Source organism: Oncorhynchus clarkii, chromosome 7, assembly GCF_045791955.1.
Source record: "Oncorhynchus clarkii lewisi isolate Uvic-CL-2024 chromosome 7, UVic_Ocla_1.0, whole genome shotgun sequence".
NCBI lineage: Eukaryota > Metazoa > Chordata > Actinopteri > Salmoniformes > Salmonidae > Oncorhynchus > Oncorhynchus clarkii.
In genome coordinates, this window is record NC_092153.1 from 24,794,641 (window position 1) to 24,813,320 (window position 18,680).

Sequence of the window (18,680 nt, forward strand, 5' to 3'; positions counted from 1 at the left end):
TGTAGAGACTAACTTCACGATCCTGATGATGACTGCTGTAATAATTATATTACTTAACTAGAAATACCCGTTTTGTATCCTATTTTTTTTAGATTATAACATTTATAAAATACATTGTTGTGATCTTTAGTGTAATGATAAATGATCAACAAGCATTTGAGCACAATAAACATGTGGATGACAGTCAGTGTTTCAGCTTGAATGATTCCCTGGGAAACTGACATTTTGTCCTATTTTCACCATGTAAAAACATGAATGGGACAATCAGAAAACAACTGTTGTACCGGTCTTCTTGCAAGCAGACTTGTCTGTTTTTGCTAGCACTGCCTTCGCTTACGGCGGCTATTTTGAAGGTTTTACTTGCAATTATTGTGATATGTAGTTGTTTGCACTGATTTGTAAGATTGTACGTGCGTCTGCTAAATGACTGAAAAGGTAAATGAACATGTGGCAAGTTTAGTTCCAGGAAGAAGACCACTTCAAAGTAATGAGATTTCAGCCTGTAGGTCAATACTGTTGGCATTGAAATAAACCCAAAGAACTAAGGTCAGTCAGTGCTGTGGCAAGGAGGGGAGGGGGGGGGGGGGGGGAGGGGACAGGAGGGAGAGGGCAGGGTAGAGTCTGATCGCACTGTATTTAAGGAATGGGGGAGTTGATGATCGAGGTGCTTTGTTTTATGCTAGACAGAAGATGAAGTGGTGTGTTCTCATGCTGGCCTTGCTGCAGTCTTTGTGCTGCTCAGGTAAGTGATATACAATCCTTTCAGGTGTAGAACTCAATTTTGCAGCTGGTTCTGATAGTGCTTCTACACATGTCTCAGTCCATTTGATTTTGTAATTTGCGTCCAGTCAGGAAGTGAAGCCAGGGTCATGTTTATTGGGCACCAAACTGAAGAAAACAAGTAAAATGGGGAGGAATAAGACATATTTATTTTTGTTTTCTGTTGCAAAACGTTTTGTTACAGTGAGACCTAATGAACATGACCCAGTTCAAAGGTATTATGTTAATCTTTAATAATACACATTTTAAAAAAAACTAATCATGAATTCACAATGCAGACGAGGGACCCAGGACAATATTACCTCCCAAATACCACGGATGTGAAATGTACTGTATGAGTGCTCAGTCTCCTCTTTTACCGTTTGACCTCTGCAGGCTTGCCCCTGTACCAGTCAGAGTTGGCGTCCACGGCAGACAAGGCTCTAGTCGTTACCATGACCCAAGTCAACAATCTGTACGCTGGCCTTCGTCTATACCGAGTCACCCGTGGCTCTATCAAAAGGGTAAGTGTCTTCTCACCCCTGACCTCCTAGTGGAATGGCTACATTTACAGTTCCTTCAGAAAGTATTTACACCCCTCGATTTATTCCACATTAAATGTGATAACATCTATTTAATCCATTTTGAATTCAAGCTGTAACATTTTTGTTGTGTTCCAGCTTGAATTCAAAATGCAAAACACAAATACCACATGGTGACAAAGTGAAAACATGTTTTTAGAAATGTTTGCAAAATGATTAAGTACAGCAACTGAGTTAAGAAGGACTCCTGTATCTTTAGTGACTGGGTGTATTGATAGGCCATCCACAGTGTAATGAATAACTTCACCATGCTCAAAGGGATATTCCATGTCTGTTTCTTATTTTCTTTTACCCATCTACCAATCGGTTGCTCTTCTTTGCGAGGCGTTGGAAAATCTCCCTGGTCTTCGTGGTTGAGTCTGTGTTTGAAATTCACTGCTCGACTGAGGGACCTTACAGATAATGTATGGGGTGCAGAGATGATAGTCATTCGAAAAACATTTGATTTTCATTTGCAAAAAATATTAAAACATTATTCCACTTTGACATTATGGGGTGTTGTGTGTAGGCCAGTGACACAAAGTCTCAATGTAATCCATTTTAAATTCAGGCTGTAACTCAACAAAATGTGGTAAAGATTAAGGGGTGTGAATGCTTTCTGAAGACACTGTATGCTCTTAGGGCACTATTCAATCCACATTGCGGAAGTTCAGCTTTACAGCGTGATTGAAATTTAAAGGCAATGTTCCCGCTTTAGTGCATATGTCGGCTCAATCGTAAATTACCTTGACATTTCTATCGCAGAATCTGCAATGTTTCAGCTGTACAGATGGAATATAGCCCCTACTATAGGAAAGTACTACACGGAGCAAAAATATATAAACAACATCTGTTTTTCAATCTTCCATACGCACAAAAAGCTTATTTCTCTAAAATGTTGTGCACAAATTTGTTTACATCCCTGTTAGTGAGTATTTCGCCTTTGCCAAGATAATCCATCTACCTGACAGGTGTGGCATATAAAGAAGCTGATTAAACAGCATGAGCAATACACAGGTTCACCTTGTGCTGGGGACAATAAAAGGCCACTCTAAAATGTGCAGTTTTGTCACACAACACAATGTCACAGATGTCTCAAGTTTTGAGGGAGAGTACAATCTGCATGCTGACTGCAGGAATGTCCACCAGAGCGGTTGCCAGGTAATTGAATGTTCATAAGCTGCCTCCAATATAATTTGACAGAATTTGGCAGTACGACCCAGAGGCCTCACAACCGCGGACCACGTGTATGGCGTCGTGTGTGCGAGTGGTTTGCTGATGTCAACGTTGTGAACAGTGCCCCATAATGGCGGTGGGGTTATGGTGTGGGCATGCATAAGCTATGGACAATGAACACACTTGCATTTTAATCGAAGAATGCACAGAGATACCATGACGAGATCCTGAGGCCCATTATTGTGGCATTCATCTGCCGTCATCACCTCATGTTTCAGCATGATAATGCACAGCCCCATGTCGCAAGGATCCGTACACAATTCCTGGAAGCTGAAAATGTCCCAGTTCTTCCATGCCCTGCATACTCAGCAGGTATGTAACCCATTGAGCATGTTTGGGATGCTCTGGATTGACGTGTACGACTTCCTGTTCTTGCCAATATCCAGCAACTTCGCACAGCCATTGAAGAGGAGTGGGACAATGTTCCATAGACCACAATCAACAGCCTGATCAACTCTATGCGAAGGAGATGTCACGCTGCATGAGGCAAAATGTGGTCACACCAGATACTGACTGCTTTTCTGATCCACACCCCTACTTTTTTTTTAAAGGTATTTGAGACCAACATATGCATATCTGTATTCCCAGTCAATTGAAATCCATAGATTAGGGCCTAATGTATTTAAATTGCCTTTTATTTTTTAACCTTTATTTAACTAGGCAAATTCTTATTTACAATGACGGCCTAGGAACAGTGGGTTAACTGCCTTGTTCAGGGGCAGAACGAGAGATTTTTATCTTGTCAACTTGAGGATTCAATCTAGCAACCTTTCGGTTACTGGCCCAACGCTCTAACCACTAGGCTACCTGGTGCCCCTACTGTAACTCAGTAAAATATTAGAAAATGTTGCATTTTGCGTTTTATATTTTTGTTCCGCATACATTAACAAGTCTATCTAACCTACCAGTTCCCTCACGTGTAGACTTCTCCCTGAATGGCCTCACAGGCACCATCTCAATTCTGACAATGTTGCAAATCAAACTTGCTAACCTCTGCTCACTTGGGGAAGATAGTAGCAAGCATACCGAGGTAGGGGTCGTTACATGACTTTTTTTGTTGTTGTTTTCATACACGTCATCACACAGATCTTAATGTGTCTTCTCTTCCAGGTTGTTCCTTTGGGATTGAACACTTATGACCTGATGATGAACTTTGGGATCAAGGAGACGGACTGTCTGAAGAGCTCTGGAGAAGACCCACAGAGATGTGCTTTCAGAGTGGGCTTCTTTGTGGTGAGACCCGATCCTCGATTATTGGCCAAAGAAAAGATCTGATTTGTCAAAAGACCAATTAGTGAAAGAAATATCCGAATTGGGCTGCCTTGTGTCATTGCAGCCTATGAAATCAGTGCAAGAAATAGATCAGGGGCTGTATGTATCAAGCACCTCTGAGTAAGGGTGATGATCTAGGATCGGTTTTCCATTTTAGATCATAATTAATGAAAATACACTATGGACAGGGAGGCCCTGATCCTAGATCAGTACTCTACTCTATACACTCCTTTGAGACTGAAATACACTGACGCAGTACAATAAATAATTCCTCCCCAATTCGCAGCTGACGAAGGATTGGGACTGATAAATATAATGACCACATCTCTACCTACATAAACTGCAGTAGCTGTATTTTACATCAATACCGGGTGACAATATGAGCAAATGGTTTGTGTTTGGTCCTGGGCATAGATTACTGTGATAGTCCACTAAAGGGTTTGTGGGGTTCATCTATAAAACTGCTGTTTTTTTTCAGGACATTCTCTGTTGACAGACTCCACACACTGTTGATTTTGGCATGGGATGCTGTGTTTGCTGTGACAGACAGGGGAGAACAGAATGTCACCAAATGAGTTTCTCTCTCTCTGCCCTGATCATTCCAACAGGACTGGTGCCTATAAACCGCTAAAGATATAGATTCTTAGATTCATACTGCATTCATACTGTACTAGCATACTGATCAACGTGCGTAATTGTATGCCCATTTTCTTCTCTCTTAACTGCCACTAATCCTCCTTTCCTCCCTTGTTCCCTCTCTCCCAGCCGGCCGCCTCCTGCACCGCACGTGTTCGTGTCACTGCAGAGCTCACTCAGGTTGTGTCCCTGAACTGTGGCCAGGACAGCTCCAGCTCCGAGTCCAGTAGTGAAGAGGTGAGAGAGGGAGGGACAGAGAGAGAGAGGGGGATGCCCAATAGATGAAGAGAATATAAGGGTGTTTTCACATTATTTCCCTCTTTAAAAAGTACTAATCTCACTTTTCTCTAAAGTGAACTCTGGGGTGAAAAAAAATGACTCAGTTCTTTGTATTCACACTGCCCTTCGATTTGAATGAGGTCTCGGCTCTCTTACCAGTTCACTTCAACTTTTTTTCTGGTCTGAGTCCTCTTTGCATTCAAATTGCAATGCTTAGAAAATAACCAAGATCCCCCCACCACACACATTTACTCAATGCACTGTGGGTAAATACACAAGCCATACCATCTGAACCTGTTATTGGACAGCCAGGGGTCCACATACATACACAGCTACATACATTTTGGGAGCTAATAAATGTAGTTTGCATTTAGTTACAAAATAAGACATACTAATTATAATCCAAATGTAAAAATGACTGGTAACGGGATAAATGGCAGAACAATAACTGCAGATATAAAAATATATTTTAACATTTTTTATTTAACCTTTATTTAACTAGGCAAGTCAGTTAAGAACAAATTCTTAATGCTTTAATCGAAAATGTTATACTTAATTGTACCACCAAACCTGCACATAATATATATTTTTTAGTTTGTGGCACTAATGTGAGGGGCTATGGCAGGGGAAACTGTTTTGCAGAAGCTTATAGTGCTTGGTGTGGAAATAATGATACGTTAACCTGGAGAGCTTTCTGTTCACAAAAAAAAGTGAACCACCTCTTGAGATGGTCTCAGTTCGGTTTGTTTTGCGGGGTCTGAGTTCCTTTGAAGCATTGACACTGCACAAAAATTTAAGAGAACCGATTTGCTGAAAGGGACCAAGTGTAAAAACTCCCTAAGAGATGCCCAATCCCAAAATCAACCTCTTTTAGGGCCTAAAGGCACTCGGGTAGATCTTTAAGGATTTGATAGGTACACGTGATATGACAACAATTCCACCTAGCCTATCAGAGGGCAAGGTTTAGTTAATACCATTCATCTGATATCTATCCAATCCTTTCAGATGGACATTGACGGATGGCCTAGAGGTAGAGGCTAAGGTTCTGTTTGGGATTGATCATCAACAGTTTATACCTGGTTCTAACTTAAGTTATTTGCCCTGATCTTGTCCACATTTGACAGGTGTAGACAATCAAGACACATTGTGATCTGATTGTGATTAGATCCTCCTGCCTACCTCCAGAGGTAGTCAGATACGCATTGTGTCTGGATATCTTACAAGTGTAGACAGAACTCGACAGAGAAGCCATTTTAAGTCATTATTCCACCCTCGAAAGTCATTGACAGGTGCCACTATTGACTAATTACATGTCTTACAATTATATTATTTTGTAAGAATAGCTGTGAAATAGTTTGCATAAAGGGACCAGGAAATCTGGTCACAATGCAGACACAGTGGACGGATAACAATTTATGGGGTGGTAGGGTAGCCTAGTGGTTAGAGCATTGGACTAGTAACCGAAAGGTTGCAAGTTCAAATCCTTGAGCTGACAATGTACAAATCTGTTGTTCTGCCCCTGAACCCACTGTTCGGCCATCATTGAAAATAAGTATTTGTTCTTAACTGACTTGCCTAGTTAAATAAAGGTTAAAAAAAAACATTTTAATAGCATATATTTGTATTTATGGATCCCCATTAGCTGCTGCAAAGGCATCAGCTACTCTTCCTGGGCTCTGGCAAAATTAAGGCAGTTATACAATTTAAACATTACAATACATTCAACAGATTTTACAACAAGCGTGTAACCCTCAGGCCCTTACTCCACTACCATACATCTACAAACACAAAATCCACGTGTATGTGTGTGTATAGTGCGTATGTTATCATGTGTGCGTATGCATGTGTCAATGTTTGTGTTTCTTCACAGTCCCCACTGTTCCACAAGGTGTATTTTTGTTATTTAAATCTGATTCTACTGCTTCCGTCAGTTACCTGATGTGAAAGAGTTCCAAGTAGTACTGTGCACCTCCCATAGTCTGTTCTGAAGAGACCTTTGGTGGCGTGTCTTGTGGGGGTATGCGTGGAGTGTCCGAGCTGTGTGCTAGTCATTTAAAACCAATGCTTTCAACATGTCAATACCTCTCACAAATAGAAGTAGAGATGAAGTCAATCTCTCCTCTACTTTGAGCCAGGAGAGAGAGACATGCATATTATTCATGTTTGCTCTCTGTGTACATCCAAGGGCCAGCTATGCTGCCCTGTTCTGAGCCAATTGCAAGTCCCAATTTATGGCACCTGACCACACGACTGAACAGTAGTCCAGGTGCGACAAAACTAGAGCCTGTAGGACCTGCCTTGTTGATAGTGCTGTTAAGAAGGTAGATTAGTGCTTTATTATGGACAGACTTCTCCCCATCTTAGCTACTGTTGTATCAATATGTTTTGACCATGACAGTTTACAATCCAGGGTACTCCAAGCAGTTTAGTCACCTCAACTTGCTCAATTTCCAAATTTATTACAAGATTTAGTTGAGGTTTAGTGAATGATTTGCCCAAAATAGTTTGAAATATTTAGGACTAACTTATTCCTTGACACTCATTCTGAAACTAACTGCAGCTTTATGTTAAGTGTTGCAGTCATTTCAGTCGCTGTAGTAGCTGATGTGTATAGTGTTGAGTCATCCACATACACACTGGCTTTTGGCATGTGGTTAGTAAAGATTGAAAAAAGTAAAGGGGCCTAAGTAAGACAGCTTCCCTGGGGAATTCCTGATTCTACCTGGATTATGTTGGAGAGGTGTCCATTAAAGAACACCCTCTCGGTTCTGTTACAGGTAACTCTTTATCCACAATATAGCAGGGGGTGTAAAGCCATAACGCACACGTTTTTCCAGCAGCAGATTATGATCGATAATGTCAAAAGCTACACTGAAGTATAACAGCCCCCACAATATTTTTATCAGTAATTTGTGTGTTTACTCTAAAATAGCATTGTATCTGGTCAAACACAATATTTTTGGTGATTGGTCGGCTATTTGAGCCAGTAAAGGGGGATTTACTATTCTTAGGTAGCGGAATGACTTCCCTCCAGGCCTGAGGGCACATACTTTCTAGTAGGCTTAAATTGAAGATATGGCAAATAAGAGTGGCAATATCATCCGCTATTATCCTCAGTAATTTTCCATCCAAGTTGTCAGACCACGGTGTCTTGTCATTGATGGGCAACAATTTTTTTCACCTCTTCCACACTCACTTTACAGAATAAAAAATTACAATTCTTGTCTTTAATAATTTGGTCAGATACACTTGGATGTGTATGTAGTGTCATCTTGCCAATGAAAAACTAAAGTTGTTGGCAATATCAGTCGGTTTTGTGATGAATGAGCCATCTGAATGAATAAATAAATGGAGCTGAGTTTGCCTTTTTCCACAATTTCATTGAAGGTGCTCCAAAGCGTTTTACTATCATTCTTTGTCATGTTATCTTTGTTTCATAGTGTTGTTTTTTTTTTAAATTCATTTTGGTCACATTTCTCAATTTGCAGTATGTCTGCCAATCGGTTGTGCAGCCATTCATTTTGCCTCATCCCATACAATCCTAGAGATTGAACTGTTTTTAGTCGTTTTCTTAATGGCTGCATGCTTATGCAGCTTTTAAAAAAACCTGTAGCCATACTACTTCAACAGTATTTAACATGAGATCCTCTCAAATCTGTACAGGAATGTGGTTCTGAATATAAACAGCAGCAACACCACTGGCATGTCTTTTTTTTATAACCTTGTATTGCTACCCCCTGTATCAAATATATTGTCTGAGAGTCAGAATATGAATCATCTGTTGCTAGCAAGTTGTTAATTTCATGTACCTTGCTTCTTAATAACTTCTTATGGCTGGGGGGGCAGTATTGAGTAGCTTGGATGAATAAGGTGCCCAAAGTAAATGGCCTGCTCCTCAGTCGCTAATATATGCATATTATTAGAAGTATTGGATAGAAAACACTAAAGTTTCCAAAACTGTTTGAATGATGTTTGTGAGTATAACAGAACTCATATGGCAGGCAAAAACCTGAGGAGAAATCAAAACAGGAAGTGATAAATCTGAGGTTGGTATGTATTCAACACAGTTCCCATTGAAATCCCCTTGAGATATTAATGAAGATTCACTTCCTAAGGGCTTCCACTAGATGTCAACCGTGCATAGAAATTTGAATGAGGCTTCTACTGTCTTGTGGGACTGAATGATAGCAGAATGAATCAGGTAGTCAGCCATTTTCTGGTCACGAGCATTTCACATGATAGAGACCTGCGTTCCATGTCTCCTGAAGACACAAAGGAATAATCCGGTTGGAACTTTATTGAAGATTAATGATAAAAACATCCTAATGATTGATTCTGTACTTAGTTTGAAATGTTTCTTCGACCTGTAATATAATTTTTAGAAATTTTTGTCTGACGTAACGCTGACCAGAACGAGCGTTTGGATATGTATATCAAACGCGCTAACAAAAGTAGCTAATTGGACATAATAAATGGACATTATCGAACAAATCAAGCATTTATTGTGGACCTGGGATTCCTTGGAGTGCATTCGGATGAAGATCATCAAAGGTAAGGGAATATTTAGCATGTAATTTATGGTTTATTTAGACTACAACATGGCGGCTAATTTGACTTAATTGTTCTGAGCGCCGTCTCAGATTATTGCATGGTTTGCTTTTTCCGTAAAGTTTTTTAAAATTTTTAAAATCGGACACAGCGGTTGCATTAAGGACAGGTATAACTTGTATTATCATCTACATTTATGATTATTTCTGTTGAATCGATGTGGCTATGCAAAATCACTGGATGTTTTGGAACTAGTGAATGTAAACTCAGATTTTTTTTTATATAAATATGAACTTTATCAAACAAAACATACATGTATTGTATAACATGAAGTCCTATGAGTGTCATCTGATGAAGATCATCAAAGGTTAGTGATTCATTTTTATCTCTGTGCTTTTTGTGACTCCTCTCTTTGGCTAGGAAAATGGCTGTGTTTTTCTGGGGCTTGGTGCAGACCTAACAATCGTTTGTGGTGCTTTCGCCATAAATCCTATTTGAAATCGGACACTGGTGGGATTAACAACAAGACTACCTTTTAAAACGGTATAAGATACGATACACACGTATGTTTGAGGAATTGTAATTATGAGATTTCTGTTGTTTTGAATTTTGCGCCCTGCACTTTCACTGGCTGTCATATCATCCCGTTAACGGGATTGCAGCCCAAAGAGGTTTTTTAAGCTACATATGTTAACGTGGGCTATGTGTAGACATTTCTTGAAATGTGGGCAAAATCAGGACAAAGGATCCATGTTATCACCAAGTATACACAGAGCTAAAGTGTCCAGCTGAGGAATACAGAAAAATAACTAAACCCAGATTCTCTATCAACAGAACTTCACGAGGAAAAGGCAGCAGTTGAACGTGCAACCATCTGGGAACAGGGGTAAGCAAACCTAGCCTATTCCCAGATCTGTCTTTTTTATCTCCTTTGGTCCGTTGGCAAGATGGCACAAGCAGCTCTAGGGACCAGGCTCAAGCAAAACTGCTTCAGTTGACACCAATGTATAGAACACACAAAATAATCACTGTGCTAACCAAAATAATGTATTGCTGCAGGCCCTGTCCTGCCTGGCTTCTCTGAGGCCACTCTCTTTCCCAGCCACTCTTTCTCCAGACAAGTGGAGCCTCAACCGATCCCTAGGGGCGACAGCATCGGCAACCACCTGGAGTGACTTCAATGATGTGAAACGTTCCGAGTGTTGCAGATAGAATAGGAAATTGTCAGCTCTATACAGTACAATTCTGAATGACAACCATATCTATTCTACACCATACATTTCTATCTGAATGTGACATTCTCCTTATCAGGCCCTGACAGTACTCGTTGGAAAACAGGGACGTTCTGATAGTGGCGCTGGAACCTAAGAGATCATTTCCAATTAAATTGATTACTCTTGTCTGAATGTGTCATCATTCATTTTCATGTTTTGTAAGTGGGACATAAGTGATAATGTCTATTAATGATCCACTATCCATAGTGATTGAAAGACGCATACAGGGCGATCCTGTGTATGCAAGACATGTGGAGACCACAAGAGGGCATTCAAAGCCCATCAACACTGAACCCAGAGCAACATTCCATCTTATCAGATTACGTTTATACAGGCAGCCCAATTATTGGCCAGAGAGCTGATTTGATAGTCAAAAGACCAACTAGTGGGAAAAAAATAACTATTGGGTGGCCTGTGTATAAACAGACTTTGTACAAGACATTAGGAACACCTTCCTAATATTGAGTTGAACCTCCTTTTGCCCTCAGAACAGCCTCAATTTGTCAGGGCATGGACTCTACAAGGTGTGGAAAGCGTTCCACAGGGATGCTGGCCCATGTTGACTCCAATGCTTCCCACCGTTGTGTCAAGTTGGCTGGATGTCCTTTGGGTAGTGGACCATTCTTGATACACACAGGAAACTGAAGTGTGGGAAAAACCCAGCAGCGTTGTAGTTCTTGACACTCCAACCGGTGTGCCGAGCACCTACTACCGTAGCCTGTTTGAAGGCACAAATCTTTTGTCTTGCCCTTTCACCCTCAGAATGGCACACATACACAATCCATGTCTCAATTGTCTCTCGGCTTAAACATCCTTCTTTAACCCATCTCCCCTTCATCTACGTGGATTTAACAATTGACATCAATAAAGGATTATAGCTTTCACCTGGTCAGTCTCAGAAAGAGCAAGTGTTCCTAAATGTTTTGTACAGTGTATATCTATGCTTATCATACCAGTGAAAGGTCTACAAATGAGCTCTTCTAGAATACAACAGGACACTAAGCCTAAAAAAAATGGGACCTTCTTTCCTTGAAGTGACCGATGATCTGACATCGCTGGACTGGTATGAGCAACCTTTCAATTGCATTGATTTCACTATGTATATTTACATGGTCCGGGGCTTTTCATGGTTCGGGCTAGGCCTCTTAGTTCCAGTGAAGGGAAATCTTCAGCATACAATGACATTCTAGACAATTCTGTGCTTCACAGTTTGGGGAAGGCCCTTTCCTGTTTCCGCATGACAATGCACCCTTGCACAAAGCAAGGTCCATACATAAATGTTTTTTTGAGATCAGTGTGGACGAACTTGACTGGCCTGCACAGAGCCCTGACCTCAACCCCATCAAACACCTTTGGGATGAATTGGAACGCTGAACCTCAACAATGCCCCACCTCACTAAATGCTCGTGGCTGAATGGAAGCCAGTCCCCAACAGGGGGGGGGGACCAACTCCATATTATTGCCCATGATTTTGGAATGAGATGTTTGACGAGCAGGCATCCACATACTTTTGGTCATGAGGTGTATGTCAGATCAGTGATTACTTCAAGGAAGGATGCATTAGAAGCTCTAGCCTCAATCTTTACGTTTCATTCTTTCACAACAGTAGAGATAAAGGTTAAAGGAGCAATCTGGGATTGGTACGTCCAATTTTACTTTTAAAATAATGATAGCAAGTTGATTCTTGAACTTACACTTACCACAATCAAAACTAAAAATATAAGATTGTTTTACTCCATTGCATTCACGATAAACGATGTCGGCTCATTTTTAAAATGACCTTTAGATGGTGCAAGCGGATTGAATCCCATCCCTGGTTAATTGTTTGTGGTTAGATTGTGCCAGCCCCATTCCTTAGCTATTTAGCAAAAAAGTGTGTTTAAGTCCCAGATTGCCCCTTTAAGTTAACCAATAAATGAACCATAGAGTTGGTGATAAACAAGACAGCGATACACGGTCGAGGTATAATTACCAACATTTATATTGTGATCTTCGGGCAAGTAGAGACTTTTAGTGTGCAATCTCCCACCCCCGTTTTATTCATTTAGTTTCATATGGCCCCCAAAATCAGATACACAACACTTCAATAATTTAATGCCTACTTCAGTTTGACATACTGTTAACCAACAACCTGAAAAGGATGATATTCAATCATGAAAATGCACAGGCTCTGGGTTGAATTTTCCCCTTAGGTACAGATCTAGGATCAGCTTCCCCGCCCCCAACCTGCAAAAATGTGCAACTGACCCAAGATCAGCGTCTCGAGCCAACTTCACCAATACGGAGCAGAAGCAATGTAGATATAAGCAAGATTAATATGACAGCATGGTTTATGCGTCTAGCAGTGGTCCCTCAACATTCATGGTCCACTTGAGTTCAGTACGGATATTCAGCTTTATTTGGTTATGGTCGCTATACTGTATCGATTGCTGAAAATGGTGGAAACTGAAGCTATTGCTTCTATCAATCCAATCCAGGATGGTCACACTTCAGGAGAAGAGTGGAGGATTGGGGACAAACCCTAGATTCAACTTTTAAGATGTCAGCACCTTGATATCAAGGCTTATTAGGACAATAAGTACTAGCACCCTTGAAATGAAGGCATTGCTGCGAGAACCCCGCCCCCCCCTCTGCACCTCACTTCGGCAGGAGAAGCAGGAAACTGCACCACACTGGGATGTTTAGGCCATAAAAACAGGATATAGAAAGCAACATTCAATTTTAATGCGAGCCAGATGGGAATTTGTGAGTTAATTTAGCCAGTCAGGTCTAGTCTAATGCTACTGACAACATAAGTCAATGATCAGTACCTTAAAGCAACAACGCGTCGCTTCAATTTTAGCCACCATGTTGAGAATAACTGAGTATATGGTAAACAGCACCTGGAGCAAAGCTGCCCCCACTCTGTACATTCTATTTCTATGATTTTAGGCCATGTCATGTGACAATCTAAAGGTGGCAGGGGCCGATGGGAGGGGAGCAGAAGCTGTTACTGTACAGATAAACAGAAGCAGATGTTCATTAGGCACCAAACGTTTTAAAGCATGTCCCCAACGAAAATCTAAAATGTGTTTCTAATTGGACAAATCCAGTGAGTCCCTCCCTGTTTCACAGTCCGTTTCTTCTGCTTGGTGCCTAATGAACCCGACTCAGATGCCGGTCAGGTCAAAGGTCAAACAAACACAGCACACAACCCACAGGGCATTCGAAAGACATACACACACACAACGTGCCGTTCCAGTCTTCAGTTAAGCAAAAACAATTGTATGCATTAAATAAAAAATTAACAAAAAAATTATTCCCAGTCACAAATGTTTCCAGTTGCACAGTCATTATTTCGTGCCTTTGGGAGGAGAGAATCTCCTTCCCCCCCCCCCCCATTTGGAGATTCCTTCGAGAGAGTGCAATCGTCTGGGAAAAAAGGCGTCCTTCCGATTTGCGTGCCACCGAGTGAGACACTTGCAAAACATTCAGGGAATACTTAAGAATTCTCAGAGTTTTGACATTTCCTATCTCATTGATTCAAGTTTTTCGATCTTATCCGCCTCTCTCCAACATACTTGCAGCTTTTAAAAACGTAACTATAAAGAAAATCCTTTCACGTATTAAATAACTTCATATAAAACCAGAGGCAAAATAACAATCCCTATTACAGAGGCCTTCCTTTATGGGCTGTCCCCCATTTCCCCTTTATCTCTCGCTCTCACACACATGGATGCATGTGAAAACACACGGGTACGCACACAAAACGGGTACACACACACACACACACACACACACACACACACACACACACACACACACACACACACACACACACACACACACACACACACACACACACACACACACACACACACACACACACACACACACACACACACACACACGTCATGTTTTACAGCATGTCCATGCAGTACCGATGCAGAATGAATCCTAACGTCGTTATTATTGGTTTTCTGACTACGTGGCACAAACATACGGTGAAGAAGCTGATACGTGGTTTGGCGTTTCCTTATTTACATGGTTAAGTATTCACCATCATAAATCATGGAACACGAGGAGTCCAGTTTGTCAATGTCCACTGACGGTCCTGTGTGATAGATATGATAGATAGAAACTCCTCCCCAAGAGAGGTAAAGTAGGCATCATCCAACAGTCTCCTTTTCTACCACTCCCCTGGTCAGTGTGTCAGTTTTGTGTTGCCCCCCCTCTTGGGTGGGGCCGGTGGGGGCCCCCGCCGTAGCGTTGCATAGCCTGAGATGTTCCCCCCCGACAGCAACTCGGGCGGTGGAGGGGGCAGTGCCAACTCCATGTCGTCCATGGTGCCCGCGGCGGGCTCCAGCTTGGGGCCGGACAGGGACGAGGAGAGCGAGCCCTGCCGGCTCACCGACTTGCGCTTCAGAGTCCGGTTCAGGTCGTCCATGAAGTTGCCCGGCTGGGGGGCGCCGTTATTACCGTTCCCCTTGGGGGGCGAGGTAGGCAGGGGCAGCTTGGGAGGCGGGGACGGCTGGTTCCTCTGCAGCATGGGGGGAGGGGCCTTCTTCAGGGAGCCCTTGCCCCAGGAGGAGTTGATGGTGGCGGGGGGAGGGGGACCGGGAGGGGCAGGCGGTACTTTTGGCTGAGGGTTGACCACTGCTACCTTAGGTGCCCCGACGTGGCCGTCACTGGGCAGTGGAGGAGGGGGGAAGTAGGCCACGACGCACTCCGCTGGAAGGGAGGGGAAGTCGGCGGTGGACTGGCGCTGCTGGCCCACTTGACCCACTTTGGCCTGAAGGGCCAGGTTGGCCAGGTTCAACTTGCCTGGCTTGGGGGGCGCCGGGGGGCCGGCCGGGGAGGAGGAGGGGTCCTTAGAGGGAGAACTACCCAAGGACACGGCAGGGAAGGATGGGAAGGTGGAGGGGGAAGAGGAGGACTGGGGGGCGAACTTGCTGAGAAGGTTCCTGCGGGACTCCTGGTATTCAGCCGAGGAGTTAGACTTGATGCTGGAGGCCTTCTGGGGGGTGGCGGGCGGGGGCTTCCTGCCCCCCCAGCCAGAGGAGCCTGTGAAGGGTGTGGAGGAGCCCGATGGAGATCTCTTCAGGGGCGAGCATAGGTTGCCGGGGGGGAGAGGGGGAGGCGGAGGGGTGGGGCCAGTGATGGGAGGGGGAGGTGGAGCAAGAGGGGCAAGGCCGGTGACTGGAGCAGGTGGGGGCGGAGGAGGAGGGGGAGGAGGAGGGAAAGACAGGCTGCTCTCAGAAGCGGGTGGAGGGAACTCAGAGGCCTGTTGCTGGGCCTGTCCACAGCCTGGCTGCCATCTTGGTTTGGCCTTCACCGCAGGAGGGGAAAGGGGGGCTTTGGGGCTCTCAAGTTGATTGGTTGACAGTGTGGACCCTGGGAACTGGCTTGCCATCTGTTTGACCAGGGAGGTAGTGGTGGGCGGAGCCGTGAATGACATGGGTGGCGGCTTGGAGAGGCTGTGCTGCTTGGGAAATGTGGGAGGGGGATGGTTGGGAGTGTGGACTACCTGGAGGCTGTGCTGCTTCTTCATTGACACCGGAGGAGGAGGGGGCGGGGGCGGGGGTGGGGGAGGAGTAGGGGCAGCAGGTGGGGCGGGGGGGAGAGGGGAAACAGGGTAGAGAGTCTTCCGGGCACCGTGGTGGAGCAGAAAGCCTGGGGAGAAGGTTTTGGGTAGGGCAGGGGGGGGAGCAGCTGCGGGCGAGTACTGCTGCTGAGGAGTTGGGGGAGGAGGAGGTGGGGGAGGAGGTGGTGGGGGAGGTACATAGAGATTCTGGGGAGGCGGTGGGGTAGGAGGGGGAGGTGGCGGGGGAGGAGGCGGTGCCAGGGGCGACTCTACCAGTCTGGCAGCGGGGGGAAAGAGGCCCTGAGGGGGACCGTTGGGGAACTTCTGGGCCAGTGCCTGCTGGAGTGCGTTGGCGCCGTAGGGCAATGGGCACAGACCTGGCATCAGGTCTGGGGGCGGTGGAGGAGGAGGGGGAGGGGGGATGTCGTTGCTCTCCGGCGGTGGTGGGATGAACTGGGGCAGGGCGGCCGGGCTGTGGGAACCGAGCCGGAGTGCGGCCATGGCCGACCCCAGAGCAGGCATGGAGGGCGGGGGAGGGGGCGGCGGGGGAGGTGGGACGTTGATGTTGTTGACCAGCGGTTTGACAGCCGTCTGATGGGGAGGAGACGGGGCTTGAGCTGACGCCCTGGGTGGGCTCTGGTGGTTGTTTTGCGCCCTGTGGTGATTGGCGGCCTGGTGGGCAGCGTTCTGGTTCTGCAGCCGGGTGATGGTGCTGTACTTGGCGAACACTGTGGGGCCCGAGTGGTGAGGGGTGCTGCTGGCAGGCAGGGGAGGCGGGGGAGGGGGTGGTGGCGGGGGAGGGGGTGGCGGGGGCACAGCTTGGTTGTAGCTGCTGTAGGGCTGTGGGGACAGCTGTTGAGGTGGTGGAGGAGAGAGCTGGGGGGGTGGTGGAGAGAGCTGGGGCGGCAGGGAGGGCAAGACCTGGGTGTAACTACTGCAGATCTGGGGAGGCAGCTGTTGGGGCGGTGGAGGAGAGAGCTGGGGCGGTGGAGGGAAGGGCTGTTGGGGCGGTGGAGGAGAGAGCTGGGGTGGTGGAGGAGAGGGCTGTTGGGGCGGTGGAGGGAAGGGCTGTTGGGGCGGTGGAGGGAAGGGCTGTTGGGGCGGTGGAGGGAAGGGCTGTTGGGGCGGTGGTGGGAAGGGCTGTTGGGGCGGTGGAGGGAAGGGCTGTTGGGGCGGTGGAGGGAAGGGCTGTTGGGGCGGTGGAGGGAAGGGCTGTTGGGGCGGTGGAGGGAAGGGCTGTTGGGGCGGTGGAGGGAAGGGCTGTTGGGGCGGTGGAGGGAAGGGCTGTTGGGGCGGTGGAGGGAAGGGCTGTTGGGGCGGTGGAGGGAAGGGCTGTTGGGGCGGTGGAGGGAAGGGCTGTTGGGGCGGTGGAGGGAAGGGCTGTTGGGGCGGTGGAGGGAAGGGCAGGGAGGGCAAGACAGGGGTGTAACTGCTGCGGATCTGGGGGGGCAGCTGTTGGGGTGGTGGAGGGGAGGGCTGGGGGTGCAAGGAAGGCAAGACCTGGGTGTAACTGCTGCGGATCTGGGGGGGCAGCTGTTGGGGCGGTGGAGGGAAGGGCTGTTGGGGCGGTGGAGGGAAGGGCTGTTGGGGCGGTGGAGGGAAGGGCTGTTGGTGCAGGGTAGGCAAGACCTGGGTGTAACTGCTGCGGATGTGGGGGGGTAGCTGTTGGAGCGGTGGAGGGGAGGGCTGTTGTGGAGGGGAGGGCTGTTGTGGAGGGGAGGGCTGTTGTGGAGGGGAGGGCTGTTGTGGAGGGGAGGGCTGTTGTGGAGGGGAGGGCTGTTGGGGCGGTGGAGGGGAGGGCTGTTGGGGCGGTGGAGGGGAGGGCTGTTGGGGCGGTGGAGGGGAGGGCTGTTGGGGCAGGGTAGGCAAGACCTGGGTGTAACTGCTGCGGATCTGGGGGGGCAGTTGCTGTTGAAGTGGGGGGGAGGTACCCCCCTGTGGCTTGGGGGGTAGAGCGTGGGTGTAGCTGCTGCGAGTCTGGGGAGGCGGCTGCTGTTGTGGCGCAGCCAACGCAAGGGGCTCCAGTTGTGGGGTCTGGCGGTGCGTGTGGGCAGGGTGGGGGAGGGTGGCGCCTCGGGTGGACTCCCTCATCTGTGCGGGGACCGAGAAATACACACAATGAGTACAGGATCACCATGGACAATCTGTTGATAAGCGACGGCTTGAGTATAAGAATATTTTGAAGATAAATACACAACGCAGAGGATAAGAGGACAAGAGTACTAGAATTAACAATCAATAGGGAATTGTCAATGTAAATAGGAGTTGGGTTTCAGTTCAACAGCTGTTTAGAATCTGTGGTATGTCACTCCTGAACTCAGTGTGCCATGTTCTGTACATTGAGTCTGGAGCAGGATACTTGTTATTTGGCCATTGGCCCAGTTGTACTGCAAGGACTTCTGATTGGTCAACCCCAGGCCAGGGTGGGGGTTATAAATGGCATCCTTTTCCTTTGTTCTGTGGAGAAAAGCTGAGGACAGGGGAGAATGAACATCTACCTCCCAGCATAACATTATGATTTGTCCTCTTTAA

The 18,680-nt window shown here is 46.0% G+C and overlaps 1 protein-coding gene and 1 pseudogene across 1 annotated transcript in view; one reads left to right on the forward strand and one right to left on the reverse strand.

Annotated features, from left to right (window-relative positions):
• Positions 1-643: 643 nt before the first annotated feature.
• LOC139413103 (secreted phosphoprotein 24-like) lies at positions 644-10,711 on the forward strand (annotated as a pseudogene).
• Positions 10,712-14,461: 3,750 nt separating this feature from the next.
• Positions 14,462-18,680, reverse strand: part of LOC139412569 (ras-associated and pleckstrin homology domains-containing protein 1-like) — a 70,443-nt gene continuing 66,224 nt past the window's right edge. The window contains exon 16 of the mRNA XM_071159286.1: positions 14,462-18,239. Coding sequence (XP_071015387.1) covers positions 14,769-18,239 — 3,471 coding nt within the window. The 3' untranslated portion in view covers positions 14,462-14,768. The remainder of the gene's footprint in view (positions 18,240-18,680) is intronic.